General features: G+C 43.1%; 1 protein-coding gene across 3 annotated transcripts; it reads right to left on the reverse strand.

The window, feature by feature from the left end:
- Positions 1 to 36: 36 nt before the first annotated feature.
- Positions 37 to 18,371, reverse strand: LOC137594845 (death-inducer obliterator 1-like). 3 transcript variants are annotated; one of them, XM_068314414.1, is made up of 18 exons: positions 18,281 to 18,371; positions 15,794 to 15,887; positions 14,800 to 14,918; positions 13,808 to 14,549; positions 13,472 to 13,684; positions 12,922 to 13,315; positions 12,070 to 12,438; positions 10,687 to 10,906; positions 7,533 to 8,082; positions 7,260 to 7,419; positions 7,059 to 7,175; positions 6,814 to 6,975; positions 6,454 to 6,604; positions 5,876 to 6,359; positions 5,581 to 5,728; positions 5,362 to 5,451; positions 5,075 to 5,270; positions 37 to 4,496 (listed from the first exon to the last, which is right to left on the reverse strand). In XM_068314414.1, exons 3-18 carry the CDS (start codon positions 14,879 to 14,881, stop codon positions 592 to 594), a joined length of 7,983 nt encoding a protein of 2,660 aa, XP_068170515.1. In that variant the 5' UTR covers positions 14,882 to 14,918; positions 15,794 to 15,887; positions 18,281 to 18,371; the 3' UTR covers positions 37 to 591. The 3 variants fall into 3 exon arrangements, with proteins under 3 accessions (XP_068170515.1, XP_068170514.1, XP_068170513.1); XM_068314413.1 differs by having other exon boundaries at positions 6,862 to 6,975; positions 13,472 to 14,549; XM_068314412.1 differs by having other exon boundaries at positions 13,472 to 14,549.
- Between the last annotated feature and the right edge of the window lie 28 nt (positions 18,372 to 18,399).

The raw sequence follows: 18,399 nt of genomic DNA on the forward strand, positions 1-18,399 counted from the left end.
TATAACAGCACATTTATTCAAATCACCAGGCAAACATGTCATCAAAGTGATTTAATTGAGCTCAAAAAAACAAAGGACGTCACATTCACCAATGATGGGGTGGATACTGTAAATATTTGGAGTTTTAAACTTCAAACATGCTGGACATATAAACGTGTCAACAGTGTTGGCTTGACTTTCACATTATCCATCTCAGATATATGGCTTTATTTTCTCTACTTAGAAAAGTATGATTAAAAACATCAGTATGTACACAAATACATTCATATTTACATTTAGCAAATGTTGGATTAATCAGTCGCACTGTTTTTCTTGAAACTGACAGGAAAAAGGTACATGTAATAGGACTAATAAGCCTACATAATAACTTGTACACAAGCAACTTAGATAGCCTTCAGTGTTTTTTCTAATATGATAAAACAAATAAACCTTTAGTTGTCAAAAAAAAAAGTAAGAATACATTGTCAACCATTATTTCTAAAAGGAAAACAAGTGTGAAACTTTAACAAAATACTGTTCATCTACATTTACAGTGATGACTTCAACTGGTGAAAGTCTCTCAAAACTTATTTAGTGTCCATAAAACAGAGACTAAGACGTGTTGTCATTCACTGCAGCTTTCTCGCCCTCCTTGGATGACGCAAGTTTACTATCCTTTTTCTCGTCTCTCTTTTCTCTGCTTCTGCTCCTATCCCGACGATCCCGCTCTTTATCTCTGTCCCTGTCTTTCTCCTTGTCCTTGTCCTTGTCTTTGTCTTTGTCTCTGTCTCTTTCCCTGTCCCTGTCCCTGCCCCGGTCCTTCCCACGATCTCTGTCCCGGTCACGATCCCTGCTTCGGGATCTGTCCCGGCGCTTGTCTCGTTCTCGCTCTCTTTCGCGTTCTCGTTCCCGGTTTCTCCCTCGGTCACGGTCGTTGTCCCTCCGGTCAGAATCCCTGGCCCTGTCTCTCTCCTTGTCTCTGTCCCTGTCTCTATCCCTGTCTTTTTCCCTGTCTCTATCTTTGTCTCTCTCCTTGTCCCTGTCTCTCTCCTTGTCTCTGTCTCTCTCCTTGTCTCTGTCCCTGTCTCTCTCCTTATCTTTGTCCCTTTCTCTCTCCTTGTCTCTCTCCTTGTCTCTCTCCTTGTCTCTCTCCTTGTCTCTCTCCCTGTCTCTGTCCCTGTCTCTGTCCCTGTCTCTGTCCTTGTCTCTGTCCTTGTCTCTGTCCTTGTCTCTGTCCTTGTCTCTGTCCTTGTCTCTGTCCTTGTCTCTGTCCTTGTCTCTCTCCCTATCTCTGTCCTTGTCTCTGTCCTTGTCTCTGTCCCTCTCCTTGTCTTTGTCCCTATCTCTCTCCTTGTCTCTGTCCCTGTCTTTCTCCTTGTCTCTCTCCCTGTCTCTGTCTCTCCTTTTGTCTGTGTCTTGATTCCGGTTCCGTTCTCCTTCGGACTCCCTTTGCCTCTCTCCGTCTTTCCCTCTGCTCCTGTCCCTGTCACGGCTTCGTTCTCGTTCAAGGTCCTTTTCTCTGCTTCTATCCCACTCTCTCTCTCTGCTCCACCTCTTAACTGGACCCCGATCCCACGACAACCTGCCAGGGTGGTCTCTTTCCCTTCGACGGTCCTCAGAAAGTTCCCTTGGTCTCTCTTCAGATGATTGTAAGGTACCAGAAGCAAGTTCTCTGAGACTTCCTTCAATGCGACTGAAGATGCGGGGTTCTGAATCCAACCGGGTGGTGCTGGTCCTCCTCCTCATTTCAGGAGATAGGCGGAGCCAGTGATCGTCCCGGTGCAGATCTGGACTGTGGCCTCCCATACGATTTGAAGGACCTAAAAGACTTTCTTGAGGAGTTGGCAGCAGTGGTCCACTGTGTCGGACAGGTCTCGCCTCATCAGAAAGTCTATCGAAGCGATAACGTTCAGATACTCCAAAGTGAGCTGGGTGGGGTCTATTCTCATGAGAGGGAGGTCCTCTGAGCTCATCAAAGGACCCTCGGTGCGGTGGTGAAGCGAGTACTCTGGAGCTCCCATATTGGTTATGTGTGAAGTGCTGTAGGCTCATCTCGCCACTAGAGGGGTGAGATTTTGTGTCCTCATATTGGATGGGAGGAATTCCACGGTAAGGAGGACCAGGTGGGGGACCCTGACTGTCTTGAAACATATGGAGAGGGTTTTGATTTTGGTCCACATTTAACTTAAATGAGTTAAGGTCTTTATTGTACTGTTCTGCAGGGCTTCGAGACTGGTCTACCCTTTGGGATGGAACTTCATTGTCACCATACTGAGATGGCGGGGGACCTCTGGCACCTGGAAAGTGGGACGGAGGTGGGACTCTGTGTTCAAAGTGCGCAGGAGGAGGCCCAGCGAAAGATGGTGGAGGAACTCTGTTTGCAGGGAAACTGAATGGCGGTGGAGGACCACCGTACCTTGGCGGAGGCAAACTGCTCTGTCCATCAAATGAAGATGCAGGAGGTGGGGGGAGGCCTAGAGGGGGGCCTTGCTGTCCAATGTGCTGAGGGGGAATGTTGTGATCAAACATTTGACGAGTAGGGGCTCCCTGCGCCATTGGAGGAAATGGTGGTGGCAATGGTCCCCTGGGTGGCAGGATATTTTGCGGTGGCGGTCCAGGTAGATGCTGCTGCTGTTGCTGCAGCTGCTGCTGCTGGGGTGGTGGGGGCTGGTTCCCTGGCCACTGGTTCTGATAGGGAGGGTATACCGCTGAAGGGGGACCATACTGCTGGCCACTGTCACCTTGCATGGGTGGAGGACCACGTACGGGGGGTGGAACATGGATGGATGGAGGGGGTCCTTGCAATTGAGGTGGACCTGATATCGGAGGAAGACTCTGCATGGGTGGTGGCATAGGCATCATTGGAGGTCTAATAATCAGGTTTTGTCCCTGGATCAGATGGGGAGGGGGAAAGTTGGATGGCAGGGAGATGTCAGCTGGAGGTCTGTAGTTATCGAAGCCTGATGCTTGCATGTGATGTTGGTGGTGATGGGGCTGACTTTCAACCATAGCTGTGCTCTGAGTGAGGACTGGAATTGTCGATGTGATAATGGACTCACTATTGTTTGTGGGCTCATTATAATAACTCGAAGTTGGTAAATCTTGACTTTTCTCCTCATACTCCAGGTCCTCACCAACTTTTAAAATACTGGCAGCATTTGGCCAAATATTGTACTTGTCCATGTCTGTTTCAGCCTTAACTGGCTCCGCTTCCTCTATTTTCTCTTCTTCCTCAACCAAATAGTTAACCTCCATATCAGGTTCCACCTCCTCACCCAATAATGGAATCGACACCTCCACCTTGCTCGACTCCATGAAAGGTAGTATCTCATTTTTTATTTCTTCTTCACGGAGCAGAGTCTCTGGGTCTTTTGAGGCATCCGGGGCTTCGGCAACATTCGACAGATGCGGTTCTTGAACAACGGGTTGTGTAGGAGTAGGCTCCAATTCCAGAGAAGATATCTCCTCTTTCTCCTCAGGTTCATCGGAGAGTGTCCTGCTACTGGTAGCCTGCCTTGGATCCCTGTGTCGGGGATCTCTCCTCTGGTTAATTGCGGGAGATACTGATGAAGACTTCACTAGTTCTTCAACCTTTCTGCCAAGCTGCAGCAGCTGAGTATTGGCTAAAAGTGACGTAGCAGGTGGGTTTAAGAGCGTTTCAGGAAGTATTAGTGATGGAGCAGGACTCCATCTGGAAGTTCTTGTTTTTCCTTGTTTCTGGAGTGTCTGATCCCCAATGTCCTTGATGCTTGACAAGATTTTTTGTGGATCAGCTACAGCTTCAGTTTGACAGGGCACTAACGTTTTGACATCTTCAAAAATTGAGTCATCTTCTGGGTCATACGCCACATCATCACCTTCATCTGGCGCAACCTCAGCTTTCTTTGAGAGTTCAGGCTTACTTATTACTTCAGCAGGTTTCATGCACGTGTTGTATCCCTTACTCGGTTCATACTCTTCTTCTGGATCATAAGGTCGGTCATCATCATCCTCCATCTGTATGTCCTTAGAACTTTCGGCATGCTGTCGCACAATCGGGTCTAGCATCGCAACAGGTGGGATAGGGAGTTCAGTCTGATCAGAGGGAGAGTTGGAAGCTTCAGAGTCGAGCTTTTTATTTCTAAAAATAGTGTTTAGGATAGTTTGAAGAGGAGTGGCAGTTAATGCAGAGGAAGCAGTGGCGCTGGATGACGATGGAGAGTCCTTTCCAGTGGTAGTCGGTGTGACAGAGGACAAAAGGGACAGTACTGAGGAGGTGGTCACCGAGCTGCTCAGGGTCTCAGCAGAGCTGGGTGCAGGTGAAGCTGAAGCAGTCAGGCTGAAAGGGATATCAAGACTCTGTCGTTTGCTTCTGTCTGTCGTCATTGAAGATGGCTTTGAAAGGCTGGTGTCATCTGCATCTTTGGTTTGAGTCCTGGACCGTTTCTCCTCAATTTCCACAGGACCACCAGCTCGTTTTCTATCCTTCTGACAGATCAATAGCCCCAAGAGGAGGTTGGGCCGAGCTGGTTCAAGTCCTGAAAACAGAAAAACAGCCTTTTTAGATATTTATGTGTACTGACATTCAGTTCAGAAGCAAAAAGTTGAAATGAGAACCTTAAACATACTTTGAGAAATGTAGAGTAAAAGACTTGATTTTGGATACAATTGGACACACAAGTAATTTTTTCAATATAATAAAGTTAAAACTGGATATAAAGAAGAACATACTAACATGAACTGGCAGTAGAGAAAAACCTAATGAAGCCAAAGATTTTTGCTTGCATGGACAGATACATTTGTAGCTTGGACCAGTAAAAGGCCAAGAAGCAACACTACAGAGACTGTAACAGATGCCGTAACAATGCAGTTAGTCCACTATGAGGTTAATTTACTAGTTTTTGTTGAAAACAGATTGAAGATCTTTCTCAGCAATGTCCAACTTCAGTCATAAAAGTGTTGCCTTATTTTTCTGAAGGAAGTCATTAAAATAAAATTAAAAATCCAATTATTTATATCTTTTTGGCTCTCAACATGTAAGACATGTAAAGCATTTGAGACCCTTCGGTATTGGTATCTGGTATCTGGTATTTGTGTATCCCTTTAAAATGCTTACCTGGCCCATCAAATGGTAAGAGTTTGGAGGGTAGTGGATCCTTTGAGCTCAGTGGAATGAGATAAAGGTCTTTGATGCGACGTTTATTGTCAGCTACCACACCAAATCTTTTCCTGCTGCTAAAGTAAGAGAAAAGAGAGACGTATGCCACCTCTTCTTCCTCTGTGGCTGGGTGAAAACGGATCAGACACAGCTCCTATAAACAGAGAAAAACAAAACATGTAAGAGATGACTACTTTTAAAGTAACTGGAGACATTTCAACAAATTAATTTTTCACCAAACAAACCTTGGAGAGGGACGTTTTTAGTTTCCCAACATAGTCCCACACCGTGTTTGGAGGAATTCGTCCCTTGATATTAATGGTGTCCGGCAAATCCTGGGCAACAACAACAAAAGTTTGTCTCGTTTCTTTGCTCATGTTTGAATTATGCTGATGTTTGTCCACAAGTTTTGCTTTTGACAAAATCTGACTTTAGATGTCAAATCAAGAGACAAAATGACTAACCTCCTTCAGATGCTCAAAAGATCCCGACACCAAATAAGCTTTGGTCACTATCGAAGCCACCGAGGGCATGTACATAAGTCCTTTCCAAATCTTTTCTTGACCATGAAGGAAGATGGCAGTCTCGCCCTCAGGTGGAGGCTCGGATGTACTGTAAAACCAAAAGTCAAACTCATAATCACATACAGTCTATCTTATAATGGCTTTTAATATAAAGAAATACATTACATCTCATGCCACTTTAGCACAAAAAAGTATAGTAGGAAGAATTAGCGAATAAACTGTGAGGAAAGTGCACCTGGATTTCACGGGTTTAGACACAGCGACAGAAGGCGGTGGAGCCGGAGGCATCGGTAGTGCTTTGGGTCCGACTTCTACTGGAGCAACAACAGGAGCTGCGAGTGGTTCCGTGGAGTAATTTAGGGACTTTTCCGGAGCAGTGTAAGTGACCGTCACCCCGGAGCCATGCCTGGCCATGCGTGGGTCTCTGCGGGTGTTGCTGATAGATGACACAGTTGGGGTGACGGGGGCCCTAGCTTTAAGAATGGGCATACTGAAGTCTTCCAGCTGCGGCTGTGACTCTGGGACAGCTGGCTCCAAGTTTGATTGGGAGGATGGAAGGATGACGTTTTGGTAGCCGTAGGAGTCCTGGTGCTGGTAAGTTGTTGGGACCTGGATGTCTCCTGACCTGGACGAATGCAGATCTTGTCTGGGTGGTTTGTTCTCAGGCCTCTTGTTTGGCTTGATTTTCTTTGCTGTAGGTTCATCTTCCATCTTCTGACCTGGTGGTGAAATATATAAAAATAACCAACATATTAATAGAGTTTGCTGTTTTATTTATGATCAACAAACACTTCAAACTATAGTCTCATTTACCTGTGCATATTTTGCAATTGAGATCAAATAAGTGAGTCCTGTGTTCAGAAGTTGTGTCTTTGAGCATGTTATTGAAAAAGTCTGGCATGCTGCTGCTACTGTTCCCATCTGCTGCAGGCTGAGTGGAAGCCGACAAAGTCTCATCCTGATCCTGTTGGAGCAGAAAAAAGGACTAAATAATGGTTCACATATAAACTGTAATCATTGATGATTCACAAAGTCTGATGCAAGTCAGTTTATTGTTGAATGCCAAAGACGCTTAAAGAAACTGCACTGAAGAACTCAAGTTTACAAGATAGACCCCATGCAGAGTGAAAGGAAAAGTGTGAAAGCTTAAAGAGAAAGCTCGCCACCACTTACTGCAGCAGAGGCCATGCGAGCAGAAGAAGTGGTGGCAGAGATACATACATCTGCATCGGATGTTGGAGGGGCTTCATCCATATCCACGCTATGCGAGCCAGAGTCATGCCTGCTGCCCAGCTTGTACTGCCCTGATTGGGCTCTTCCACTGGCAGATTGTTCCTGCAGGACACAGTAAACACTGTAATAACTGCTTTTATTATATGCAAAGGAATTCACCTCAGTTCTAGGAAAACAGTCTTTACCTCAGGAGCATCTGGCTTTCTCCACTCTGATATCTCTTTTGAAAGCAACTCCTCGGCACTCAGTCTCACCAGTCTGAAGGGACTGATTTCACCACCCACCACCCTGTAGAACAAACCCTGAGGAAGCACAGAGCAGTGTTACATCTCCACACTAAGGATATCTGGCCTTTCTAAATCACACACGCCGTTGTGTTAACTCACTTTGTTCTTGGGATCTTTCAGGTTGAACATAAGGGACCTGTATTTGTTCTTGTACTTGCTGTCTGTGCTGAGACAGAGGTTGAACATTTCCTTTTCGATGGCGACTGCCAGTCTTCCCACCTCGCTCTCAGTCATTTTCAGATCATCACTGTCACTAACCCTGGTGTTAAGAAAAAAATTGCAACAAATATTGGTGGTTGTTTAGAACAATCAACCAGACACTCCAACTGTTCTAGTAACAACACAACCATTAGAATATTTTATTCCACTCACCTCTTATAGAGAATATCAGTCAGCGAACGGCGGATGTTCTGTCTCATCTGGTTGTTGGGCGGTGGTGGCAGCACAGGGGGCGCTGAAGCGGCTGAATGGTGGGATCTGGAGGAGTGACTCGAGGGAGCTGAAGAAGCTGGAGATGATGGGACTCTGGAGGAGGACTTGGTTTCCGACGGAGCATCCTTTGGTTGTTGCTGTTTTTTGGGAATTGTAAAATTAGACTTGGTGACTCTGAGCGCTCCTGTGACGTGGATCGGACCAGGAGGGAGAGGAGATGGTGTGTGGGTGGATGATGAGCCTGGTTTCTTGGACTTTGCTGCTTTGTTCTGAGGTGCTGAAGGTTTCTTGTGCACCTTCACGCTGGAAGACTTTGAGGAAGGCTTCTTGTCCTTTGTGGAAACTGGGCTTGCTTTACTGGTGGGGATCTTCGTGTTTCCTTTGACTTGTCTTGTTGATGACGAGGGAGGTTTCTCAGCAGCCTTCACTGGGGCCGCTTCCTTCTCCTCCTTCTGTTCCTTTTCACTGGGCTTCTCTTCTTTTGGGGGTGCTGGAAATAACAAAGATAGAGAACATTGTAAAAGAAGTCCTCACCGTACTGGCAGATACAGCTCGTGTTTGGCCAACACACAACAGAATTTAAATTTTGAAATTCATTGAGTGAAGTGCTGAACTGAAAACTTTTGTTTTCAGTTCATCCGTATGACACCTGTAACTGGAAAAAAGACAAAACAGAAAATAATTCTCAATGGATTAAAAAGAGCCTTATTTATGTGCATGTTTAGGGTTAGGGTGAGGTTGAACATATAGAAAATAAGCTAACAAGTTGACAGTTTAGCAAATAACGTGTCCCTCTTTATTTGTGGTGGGGGGGCCGACAGTGTTGTTTGCATTCAATGAAAAAAAAACAGTATTCTCTTTCCAGATAACTCATTTACCTAGTAATCACTTAAAATACCTCCTCATAAAACAGCTTTGTCCCTATATGCCACTGACGAGCATGGAAGCTGATTCACTTGTAAAACCACATTTTCCCATCGACAGCACAAAAAACAAGGAGTGCTCAACCAAGTTCTCTCATTTGAATGAGAGGAGCATTCCAGCACCATATGGAAGTTGAAGCTTCATCAGCAAACTTGCTTCACTGCATATAGATACTCCATTTTCAATCCATCCAATGAGTATGTTGTTGAGCATGACGGGCTAATGAGAAAGACTGATAGCAACTCAGTTGTGTTCACATTCATTTATGCCCTGGGTTCATAACCCATGACCTCTAGTACCCTGTGGTTTCAAGAGTTCACAGGTACGCATGAAAACATCTCTGAATTACTTCACATGTATAAAGTACTATTTTAACCAAACAGCAACAAGACTCATATGGCACATATATTTATACATCTAGTCCCAAACACCATTCTTCAGCTTCATCAGCAGATGCTTTTGTCATCTCCTGTGTCCAACATGCATTTAAAAGCTGCTAAGCATCAACCCCACATGATCACAAACTGTGGACTACCTAAAAATGTAAAGCATTATGTAGAGCAACAGGTTTATGTCCAAAGGCAACCAAGTCAACCATGTAACGGATAAGTTGTCAAATCCATCAGAAAAGCACTCATTTTATAGGATCGGTAAACATTTCTTCATCCTGTTGGTCGGTCATTCATCAAACTGCTCTCCTGACTTGAAGACACGTTAACTAAAGATTGATATATCACTTCAGATCATTCTGGTTCTTTCAATGACCTTGTGTCAAAGTAGGAGAAGCTGCGACGTCCTTGTTGCAAACGACATTCCCCCAGGTGTATATAGTATATCATCAGTTGCAAAATGTGTGGAGAAACTTTAAGCATGCGTATTTCTTCTGACTCGGGTCTTCAGCTTCAATCTTCTGCTGCCGCTCTGAACTTTACTGCAGGATCTCCAGGTGGTCTGGTCTCCATGTCAGGGATGACTTCTCTTCCAGCTGGTCCAACATCTGGGAGGACTCCATGTCACGTCTCTGGGTGTGCACATGTGTCAGCTGTATATGCTTGTTTGAGCTGAACCGCTCAGGATATCCCACAGCAAGCCAACACTACTCACAAACAATCGAGTCATCCTAAAATCTGTTATATCACCTTTTATTTTAAAGTCAGTTTCCCACTGGACAGTGAGACATCATATTCCATAGGAATCAAACACTTTGGAAAAGTGTGCTCACCTACAAAAATGAACAATATAAAAGCAGCACAAGGTTGTGCTGGCATCATCAGCTTGATGATCTCAATTTGTTTCATCAATCCATTATCAATATGGGGGGGAATTCTCAGACACCTACCTGCTGGAGAGTGGGAGGACAGCTGAGGTGATGAATCCAGGAAGGAGGGACACATGAGCTTGTAACTCGAGGCTCATTTGCTCAGACAGATTCATCACATCCACACACCTCACAATAAAGCGTCACAATATGGGGAGAACTCTGGACCACATGTTCCTGCATGAGTTTTCATCAGCCCTGCCTGGTTTTTCAAAAGGGGTACTCCAGCGATTCTGTATTATACCTCAACTTGACAGCGACACTAACAATGGTCAAACTGGTGCCAGAGGTTCAACCTCAAGTCAGTTAATGTGGATGCAAAAAGCCTAAATTTGAAACTTACTTATAAAAGGATTTGTGAAGCCTGCGTTTGTCTGAATGTAATACAGCCTCTGTTTGGAAAGGCCAACACTAATGCACCCCTTGTGGTATATTCTGAGACTTTACAAAGCTCTCTCCAGGAAACAAGCACATGCTATTCTGCTCAGAAATTCAGCAGCACCAGTTTTGATAAAAATGATTTGGAGAATGCGATCTTTGGAGTACCCCTTTCAACCACAGAATAAATCCAGATAATTTAATACTTACCCACAAACACCAATAGCACTTACCTTAACCACAGCTACCACAATTCATTGGGTAACGACACCGTCACATTGTCAAAATCACAACAATTCATCGATCACTTTAAAGGCTATCACTGAGCAGAGTTCATCTCCAGCGCACTCGCGTTCATCCCCAAATGTTATAAATCATTTCGGAGTCATGTTAGCATGACAGGGAACACACTTCTCAATGAAAAACAACCATGTGGTTTCAACAACAGCCCAAGACCTTCAAAGAGATACATACACTTTTTGTTTAAAACTGTTGGTGATATGGGTGTAGTCTTTTCTGGTATTACTGCAATGTAATTATGGTCGCTGGACCAGGACGCGGTGCTCGGCGAGGGCCGTTGTTCCACAGCATGCTCATCTTCATCGTCGTCGTACGGATTTGGGCTGTAGTCTTCCTCGCTGTCTGAATCGTCCTGGGTCATCTTATGCGTCTTCCTTCCACCGGTGCTGCTCCTCTGGATAGACGGGGACAGAGACATTCAGGCGTTTTAGTGACAACACTCAGCAAACAATAAAAAACACATTCCTGACACTCCAAGAATATTCCTAATTCACACTATTAGTAGCTTTTTTAGTTTGGTTCTTTGTAAAAAAAATAAATAAATTTGTGTGTATTGTTCAAGTCAGACATTTCTGCATATGCCAGGCTCAGGACTAGTAGTCTTTCAGAGCTCTTCACATTGCACCTAAACAAAATAATTTCCTTCCTTGGCATCTATTCTTCTGGCCTGACTTAGGGAGCCAAAATATTTCTGAAAGTGGGTCCTTACGAAGACAGCTACACAGCGTCAGGGCTTCTTTAAGTAGTAATTCAATAATTACAGTCTAAAGTAGTCGTGTGACTCATGTCGCAAACCAAACTGAAATGATCCAAGGACTGAAGACATGCTGCTTTTGAAGCCCTGTTTAGCTGAATCATTCTCAGGGATCAGTTTGAGCAACAGCCCCCTGCATTTTTTTATCCAGCAATAAGTACACATGAAATAACAGGGTTTTAAACAAAAAGCCATCATTATAATAAAACTGTTATTCATTTATATGTAACAGTAGAAATACACTTAATGATGATTTCATAAATCTAACAAGCCTGTGGTCTGACAAGATGTGCTGAAAAAAGATACAACCCATGCCACACTACTGTTTTTATGGTCGCCACGTATCCTGTCGGGCTCAATACGTCAGTGAATGAATAGATTTACATCATTTAATTAGTTTTAGTTACTCTGTATCAAAACAGTTTGTAAGTGCTGTGATATCTTCTGTTTCATGATCCAGTGGGAACGGTGTCTTCTTTAACAGGAGCTGACCAGTCATCACATTACATTTGTTTAAAGATTGGGTAGAAAAGTTCAGTCATCACCACAGACTAATGGAACTCAATGCCATACTACCAATTATTTAACTGTCAACAGACAAGACAGTACTTAATTCATAAATAAAATTTGTTTTATGTAAAAAAAGACAAGGTGAAACACAATCTATATGTCAAGGATACAAATTTTCTGATGCTTCTAACAACGTTTCCCGCACTGCTGTTAATGACACAGTAATTATTATTTAAACTACCCTGCTTTGCATTTAAAGGACAAAGGGCTTCATTATAAATGATCCAAACTACCTTAACTGCAGACTTTGGTTTCGGGGTCGGGTCCTTCGGCTTTGGCTCTTTGACATCAGTGATGGACTTCATGGCAGCAGCCGCATGTCTCAGAATACAGTCATTTCCACAGTAAACAGAGTCTGGCTGGGCATTATTATCACAGCCTGGCCCAATACATTTGGGAAGGGAAGAATCGTCCTCTGCTTTCTGCCCGGCGTTCACCTCTGGCCTCTCCGCCTGTGGCGTTGTCTTCACTTCCACATTAGATGCCACTTTCTGCTCGCCGTCTGGTGGGGTTTTCTGCTCTGCTGAGGGCGCCATCCTCTTAACCACCGTTTGAGCTGTTTTCAGTACCGCTTTCGGCCCAGCTGGTTGCTGCTGCATAGCCTGCTCGAGTTCAGCACACACAATTAAATTCTACTCACAAGTAACACAACTTTGCAGTTTTTACCAATTACAGCTTCATGAATTTTGTATTTTATTTACAGTGACAGTATTTTTAGAGTGTACTTTTCAATTTTGCAGAGCAGTTTCCAGTTGTGGTGGCATGCCTGACGACATACTAACTAAACACAGAGTTGCATATTTTAGAGCACTCCTTTCTTTCCCCCTCTGTCCTAATCTGCTAAATTTACAAAAACAGCAACCACTACGAATCATGAAACAACACTCAAAGTGTCAGGGACTGAAACTGACATTTTAAAATTCACCACAAATTTCAAATACCTTTAAAGTGCTGTTTAAATGTACCAAACAGATAAGCAATGTATATTAGAGAAACTTTGAGTTGTCTTAAAAATCCAGGTTGCAAAGAATGATTTAAGAATTGGATTCATGACGTCCAAACAGTAGTATTAGTAGTACCCTTACCGGTTGGAAAATCTTTATTTTCTTCTTCCCTGTTGGGTTTGTTGCTTTTTCTATCCGGCCTTTGATGCCCTGGTCTTCTATTGACTTCTCCTCATTTCCTGCAGAGGGCTGGGATGTCACAACAACTGACTGACAACTCTCGACTCCGCTGACATTGGTTTTCCCTGCAGTGGCAGCAGAAACTGATGGAACAGGGTTGGTTCTGAGCCTCCCGGTCTCTGCATTTCCAGAAAGGACGGACGTGGCAGGTTTGACCAACTGGTTTTTCTTCATAGTGCAGTTGGGGCAGATGTAGTCTTCACCATTTCTCTCCATTAGGCGCCCACGAGCTTCAGTGATGCCCACACAGTCTCCATGGAACCACTCCTCACACAGGTCACAGCAGATCATGAACCTAAGCAGTAAAAACATTTATAGTAACAATTTTCTTCAAACCAGCACTCAGCAAGAACTCAGATTTCTTTCATACCGTCGCTTCTAGCCTGACATGGAAAGGAAAAAAACATCAGAGCGGGACAGAATAATAAATAAAAGTAACAGATTGAAATACCTTTTGTTGTGCTTCTGGCGACAGATGCAATAAAGTGCATTAGGGTCATAACCTCCCTCGTCTGAATCAAAGGATGACGATGACGAAGATGTTGTAGATTCGTCGTCGTCGTCATCTTCATCATCATCTTCTTCATCGTCATAGTCATCGTCTTCTTCTGCCAAGGACTTGCATGTTTTTCCAGAAACCTGGGTAACTTTGGGTTTGGTCTCCCTTTTGACAGGAGAGGAGCTCTTGTTAACGAGAGTTGTAACTGGGGCAGTGTTCTTATTGGCCAACTTCATTTTATTGGCATACGTTCTAATTGGTCCACGACTTAACAACACGGTCACAGACCTGCTTGTCTTGTCCTTTTCCATCTCTATGCCAGTCTGTTTCTCAGCCTCCACTTTCTCATTCTTAACTCCTGGTTCCTTCCTCTGTTCAACAACCCCGGCCTTCTCAGATTCCAGCTCTTGCTGAGATTGCTCTGTGTGAGTTAATCCTACATCTTCTGAACCCTTTTCAACATTTTTCTCCCGTATGTGGTCCTTTTTAGCAGCAGGGCTTGAATCTTCCTCATCAGAGCTTTCCTCATCTTTGACGGTCACTGTACCACTTCTTCGGGTCTGTCTACCACCTGATCTCTGTTGTGTCTGCCTTCTTGTGCTACTTCTTGTCCTCCTCTCTGGGGACTCTACCTTGTCTTCTATTGCTTTGGGATCAGCATTACCATCAAAGCTGGCCTCTGAAGCAGTCTCTGCATCGGTTAGGTTTTGGGAAGGATGATCTCCACTTTCCAGGGTGGGAGGAGCACTCTTTCTTGCCCCTCTTTTGGTAGTCGAGAGAAATTCTTCTAGTTTGTCAGTCCGTTTAGGTTGCCTGCCACTGCGGCGCACAGGGCAACGGCTTTCCAAAGTGTCAGTTGTCTCCACTGGCATCTCTCTCTTTGCAACAGTGGACCGTCGAAAACCCCAAGTCTTCTTTATTTCAGTGTTGGGTTTGGAAGACTTCTCTGGGTCGTCTAATGTCTCTTTGGCCACATTCTCACTCTCAGTGTGAAGCTGCTGCTTCTGCTCACTATCCACTTCTCCAGAATCTGTGAACACATGATTTACGATGAATGTGGGTAATAAGTTATGACAGCAATCACATGAATGGTAGATGACAATTACAACTACAATTGTCATCTACCATAATTTATGATTGTTTGGCTTGGACATAACCCTTGATTGTCCTACATTTTATCCAAATTTAAAATCAATACATCATAGAATCAACATAATGACTGATGTTAACAGAACATCCCCACCCTTTATTATGAGGGAAAGGAAGCTCATTCAAGGTACCTTGAGAGCAGCTATCCATTTGGTCCTGGTTCTGTTCTGGCTCAGGAGCTACAGGGAGCTCAGAGGTTGCATTCTCCTCCATAGATGATGGAGTCAATCACTAGTTTCAAACTGAATCTCTACAGAAGAATACAAGAGACCAGCTGTGAGTTACTCTTTTCGGGTACATGACATGACAGAGGTCTGACAATTCTCACCTGGGCAACGATGGCACTGTGAAAAGTCTTAAAGAATATATATTATTATAAAATGCTATTACTAGTATTTAATCGTGTTTGCATCGCCAAGTGAACAAATAGTAGTGAAAAATCCTGTTGAGAGCTTGCAGTGATGTTATGCTTTCACAATGCATCATTACCATCATTTCACAGCTGAAGAACTTCATTATGGCTGATATGAATGGGCATAGACCTGGTACTGAGAATGTATCTGGAAACTATAAAAAGACCACAAAATGGCAAATCCGAGAACATGTGGAAGCAGTTGCTCCAGACACCAATAGTGGAATCTTTTCTCATGTAGGCATTGTTTAAATAGACTAGTTTGACAACATCTGCATTATTTTACACATTCACTGTAAACTGTACTGCAAAGAATGGTCAGCTGCTTATGCAAGACTCATTTACAAACATTGCCTACTCTAGACAAGCATTTCACCTCTTCAAATGTAAAATGGTTTACTGTGTAAACAGCTTGGTCCTCAGTCTAAACTCTGTCAACTTTACAAGACACTATCTGCCAAAACCCTATGTGCCGACATGTGATCATATTTTTTCTTAATACTAACACTTCAGAAACTCGTTCTGTGTTTTTGGGTTATGTTGTGGACATTTAATAGTAGTTTTCATGCAAACATTTGGAGTATATATGTATATGTGGATGCAGTAAAACAAATGTATGCCTTGGCCATGGATCACTTCAAATATTTCAGGTTAAACAAAGCACCAGCCAATTCTAATGTTATTTAAAAGCCAATAATGAAAATGGTCTTTACCTGTAGTTCAGCAGTGATGGCCAACACAGCATTTCTTCAGAGAAAAACGATTTTGCAGCACCAATCCATTGGTCTTGGAACAAAGAACAATTATCTGTTAGAGAAAAAAAACTCAAGTTAGGGTCAAAGTACTCCACAATGTGATCTGCAGAAAGGCTAAAGACAATAACCTTAAAGCTAGAAAAATATACATTTTCAATGAAATATAAGATGTCTCCTTGAAATATTTAACAATTTACCAATTGCCTTGCTGAATTTTGTCCATTGCTATGAACAAGCAAAAAAAGAAAAAAACAGACTCAACTGAACTTGCTAAAAACATCTCTCACCCAAGATGCTCAGTTCTAACTGACTGGTAGAGAGTCCAGATACTCTTCTCAGAACTGAAAACAAAAGCCCACAACCATCAAGACAAGTGGTGTCCTTAAGAGTTCTCACTATTCATATGAATGGGGTCAATAGGTCTCGTCACCAAAACGGCACCCGAAAAGTAGCGACTCCAGGGGAGTCGTTACCATTCGGATAACGACCGTTACCATTGTCTTTGTAGTTTCGGTTGCTGGTTTGTTGCCCAGCTGACTCTTTTTTCCCCCAGTTTTTGCTTTACCTTGACATGAATGACTGAAAACCTAAACAGCCATCATAAACACAAAAAACAGAAAATTGTGACTTAATGTTCTGCAAATGCCATGATTTGTTTTAACAGTTTCATGGACATTTTATATCAGTATATATACACACAGCACTACTATTTGAAAGAGAAAAGAGTACATGAAACAGGGGGGCTCCTCATTACAGATGCATGTGTTATCTTAACAAAATCGGAGTCGCATGTCATTTCCTGTCATATGGGTAAGACACTCACTCAGTTTGTTGCTGCTATTCTCGCTTTTAATTTTCGAACTGTTCGCTCTTAGGTCTTATTTCATTTTAAAAGAAATGCATGGCACATGCTTTTCTGAAAATCTATTTTTAGTAATGCATCTTGCACGAATAAACAACAATACCAATACTTCAAACATTCAAATTCCAGGATGGGCTGTCTCGTGCAACATTTTGCCAACGCATTAAAATGTCTGAGAATTTGTAGAGTGCAGCTAAACTTACTGCGAATTGATTTAAAGTAAAATAAAAAAATTGTTACTTATTTCAACTTGTTAAATTTTTGGCTATACACTGCAGTTCCCGACGAGCCCAGGCAGACAAATACGATCTTGCGACTGGTTTAAAGACAGCATCATGGAGAGGACACAAATCATATTTGCGTAATATAAACAACAACAACACATCCAAAAGTACGTTAACAATCGAGCATCCATTAGTTGTACGCTCCAAAAAGGGAACAGGCCAATATTCTGTACACGCAAATTAGTTTCGTGTACCTTTGGAATGCAAGTCAATAAAGACATTTCTACCATCACGGGTTGTATTCACAGCCGCCAGCCTTCGATTCCTGCGATCTGGGGAACAATACTCCCCCCTCGTTTATTATAACGTGAACAATGATACAGGACTTCACAATTCAAAGCAGTATGGCTGCTTCGAAGATGGAAGGCGGCGATGTTTTTAATATAGTCAGGAAGTAGGTCAACACGCGTACAATCTTAATGAGGTTAAATCCTCACATGTACAATTGCATATTCACTATATACACCATTAGTTAATATTTTAGCTCATCATTTTATAACTCAAGTCGTGTTGCTACTAGACAGCGACATCGGGACTCTGCCCTCGGCCTGTGTGTCGTTAAATCCTAAATAGAAATCACAGTCGTGCATCCTTATTGCAAATATATTAGCGGATATAATCAGTAGATGTACATATATGTGCGAGAAAAATTAAATATTTTTTAAAAACTCGTAAACAACATACTAAGAACAGACGATGGCGTTCCGTCTTGCAAACCGAACGCCCAACACGGCCGCAAAACCAACGTTCATCCCCTGCGCAGTAGCGTTTCTCCGCCGTTAGCGGAAAAAAAAAAGCATTGAAGCAAAATGTTTGCTGGCACACTGATATACACATACACAACTCATTGTAAAAAATAAAAATAAAAAAGCTAGCAGACAACTGCACGCCTCACCATCATAACCGACGTCACCCTTTTCGTTTTACAACGAGGCTGTCCGTGAAGTGTGCGCTAGTAGTTAGCAATTTAAGCTAATCACCACGAGCATGGACACGCGTACGAAGAATTTAGTTAATAGCTCTGAGGTTTCAATGTGAGCCCTTAATAAATGACAAAATAAACCACTGAAACATTTTTCTAGCCATATATAAAATATTTGCAACCCAATTTAAGCGAGTAATTTATAATTGCGTAGCTTACCTACACCCAGAGTAACGCGCAAGCCTCCGTTAAGCGCATTTAATTATTTCAGCCTTCTAGACCCCGAAAGAGGAAAAGGCTTCCAAAACATAAATTTGAGACACAAACTCATCTCATAACACGAAAGTAATTGATTTATTACATCCCGCAAAACTTACAAGCTGGAAATACCGACGGTGTGCCCTCGCTCTACGGCCAATCCTCCATTTTCCGTTCCCGCAGGAGATATGGCGCTGCGGCAGATGGCTGACTGTTGACAGGACGCAGCTGTGGCTGC

Source organism: Antennarius striatus, chromosome 5, assembly GCF_040054535.1.
Source record: "Antennarius striatus isolate MH-2024 chromosome 5, ASM4005453v1, whole genome shotgun sequence".
In the NCBI taxonomy this organism is placed as follows: Eukaryota; Metazoa; Chordata; class Actinopteri; order Lophiiformes; family Antennariidae; genus Antennarius; species Antennarius striatus.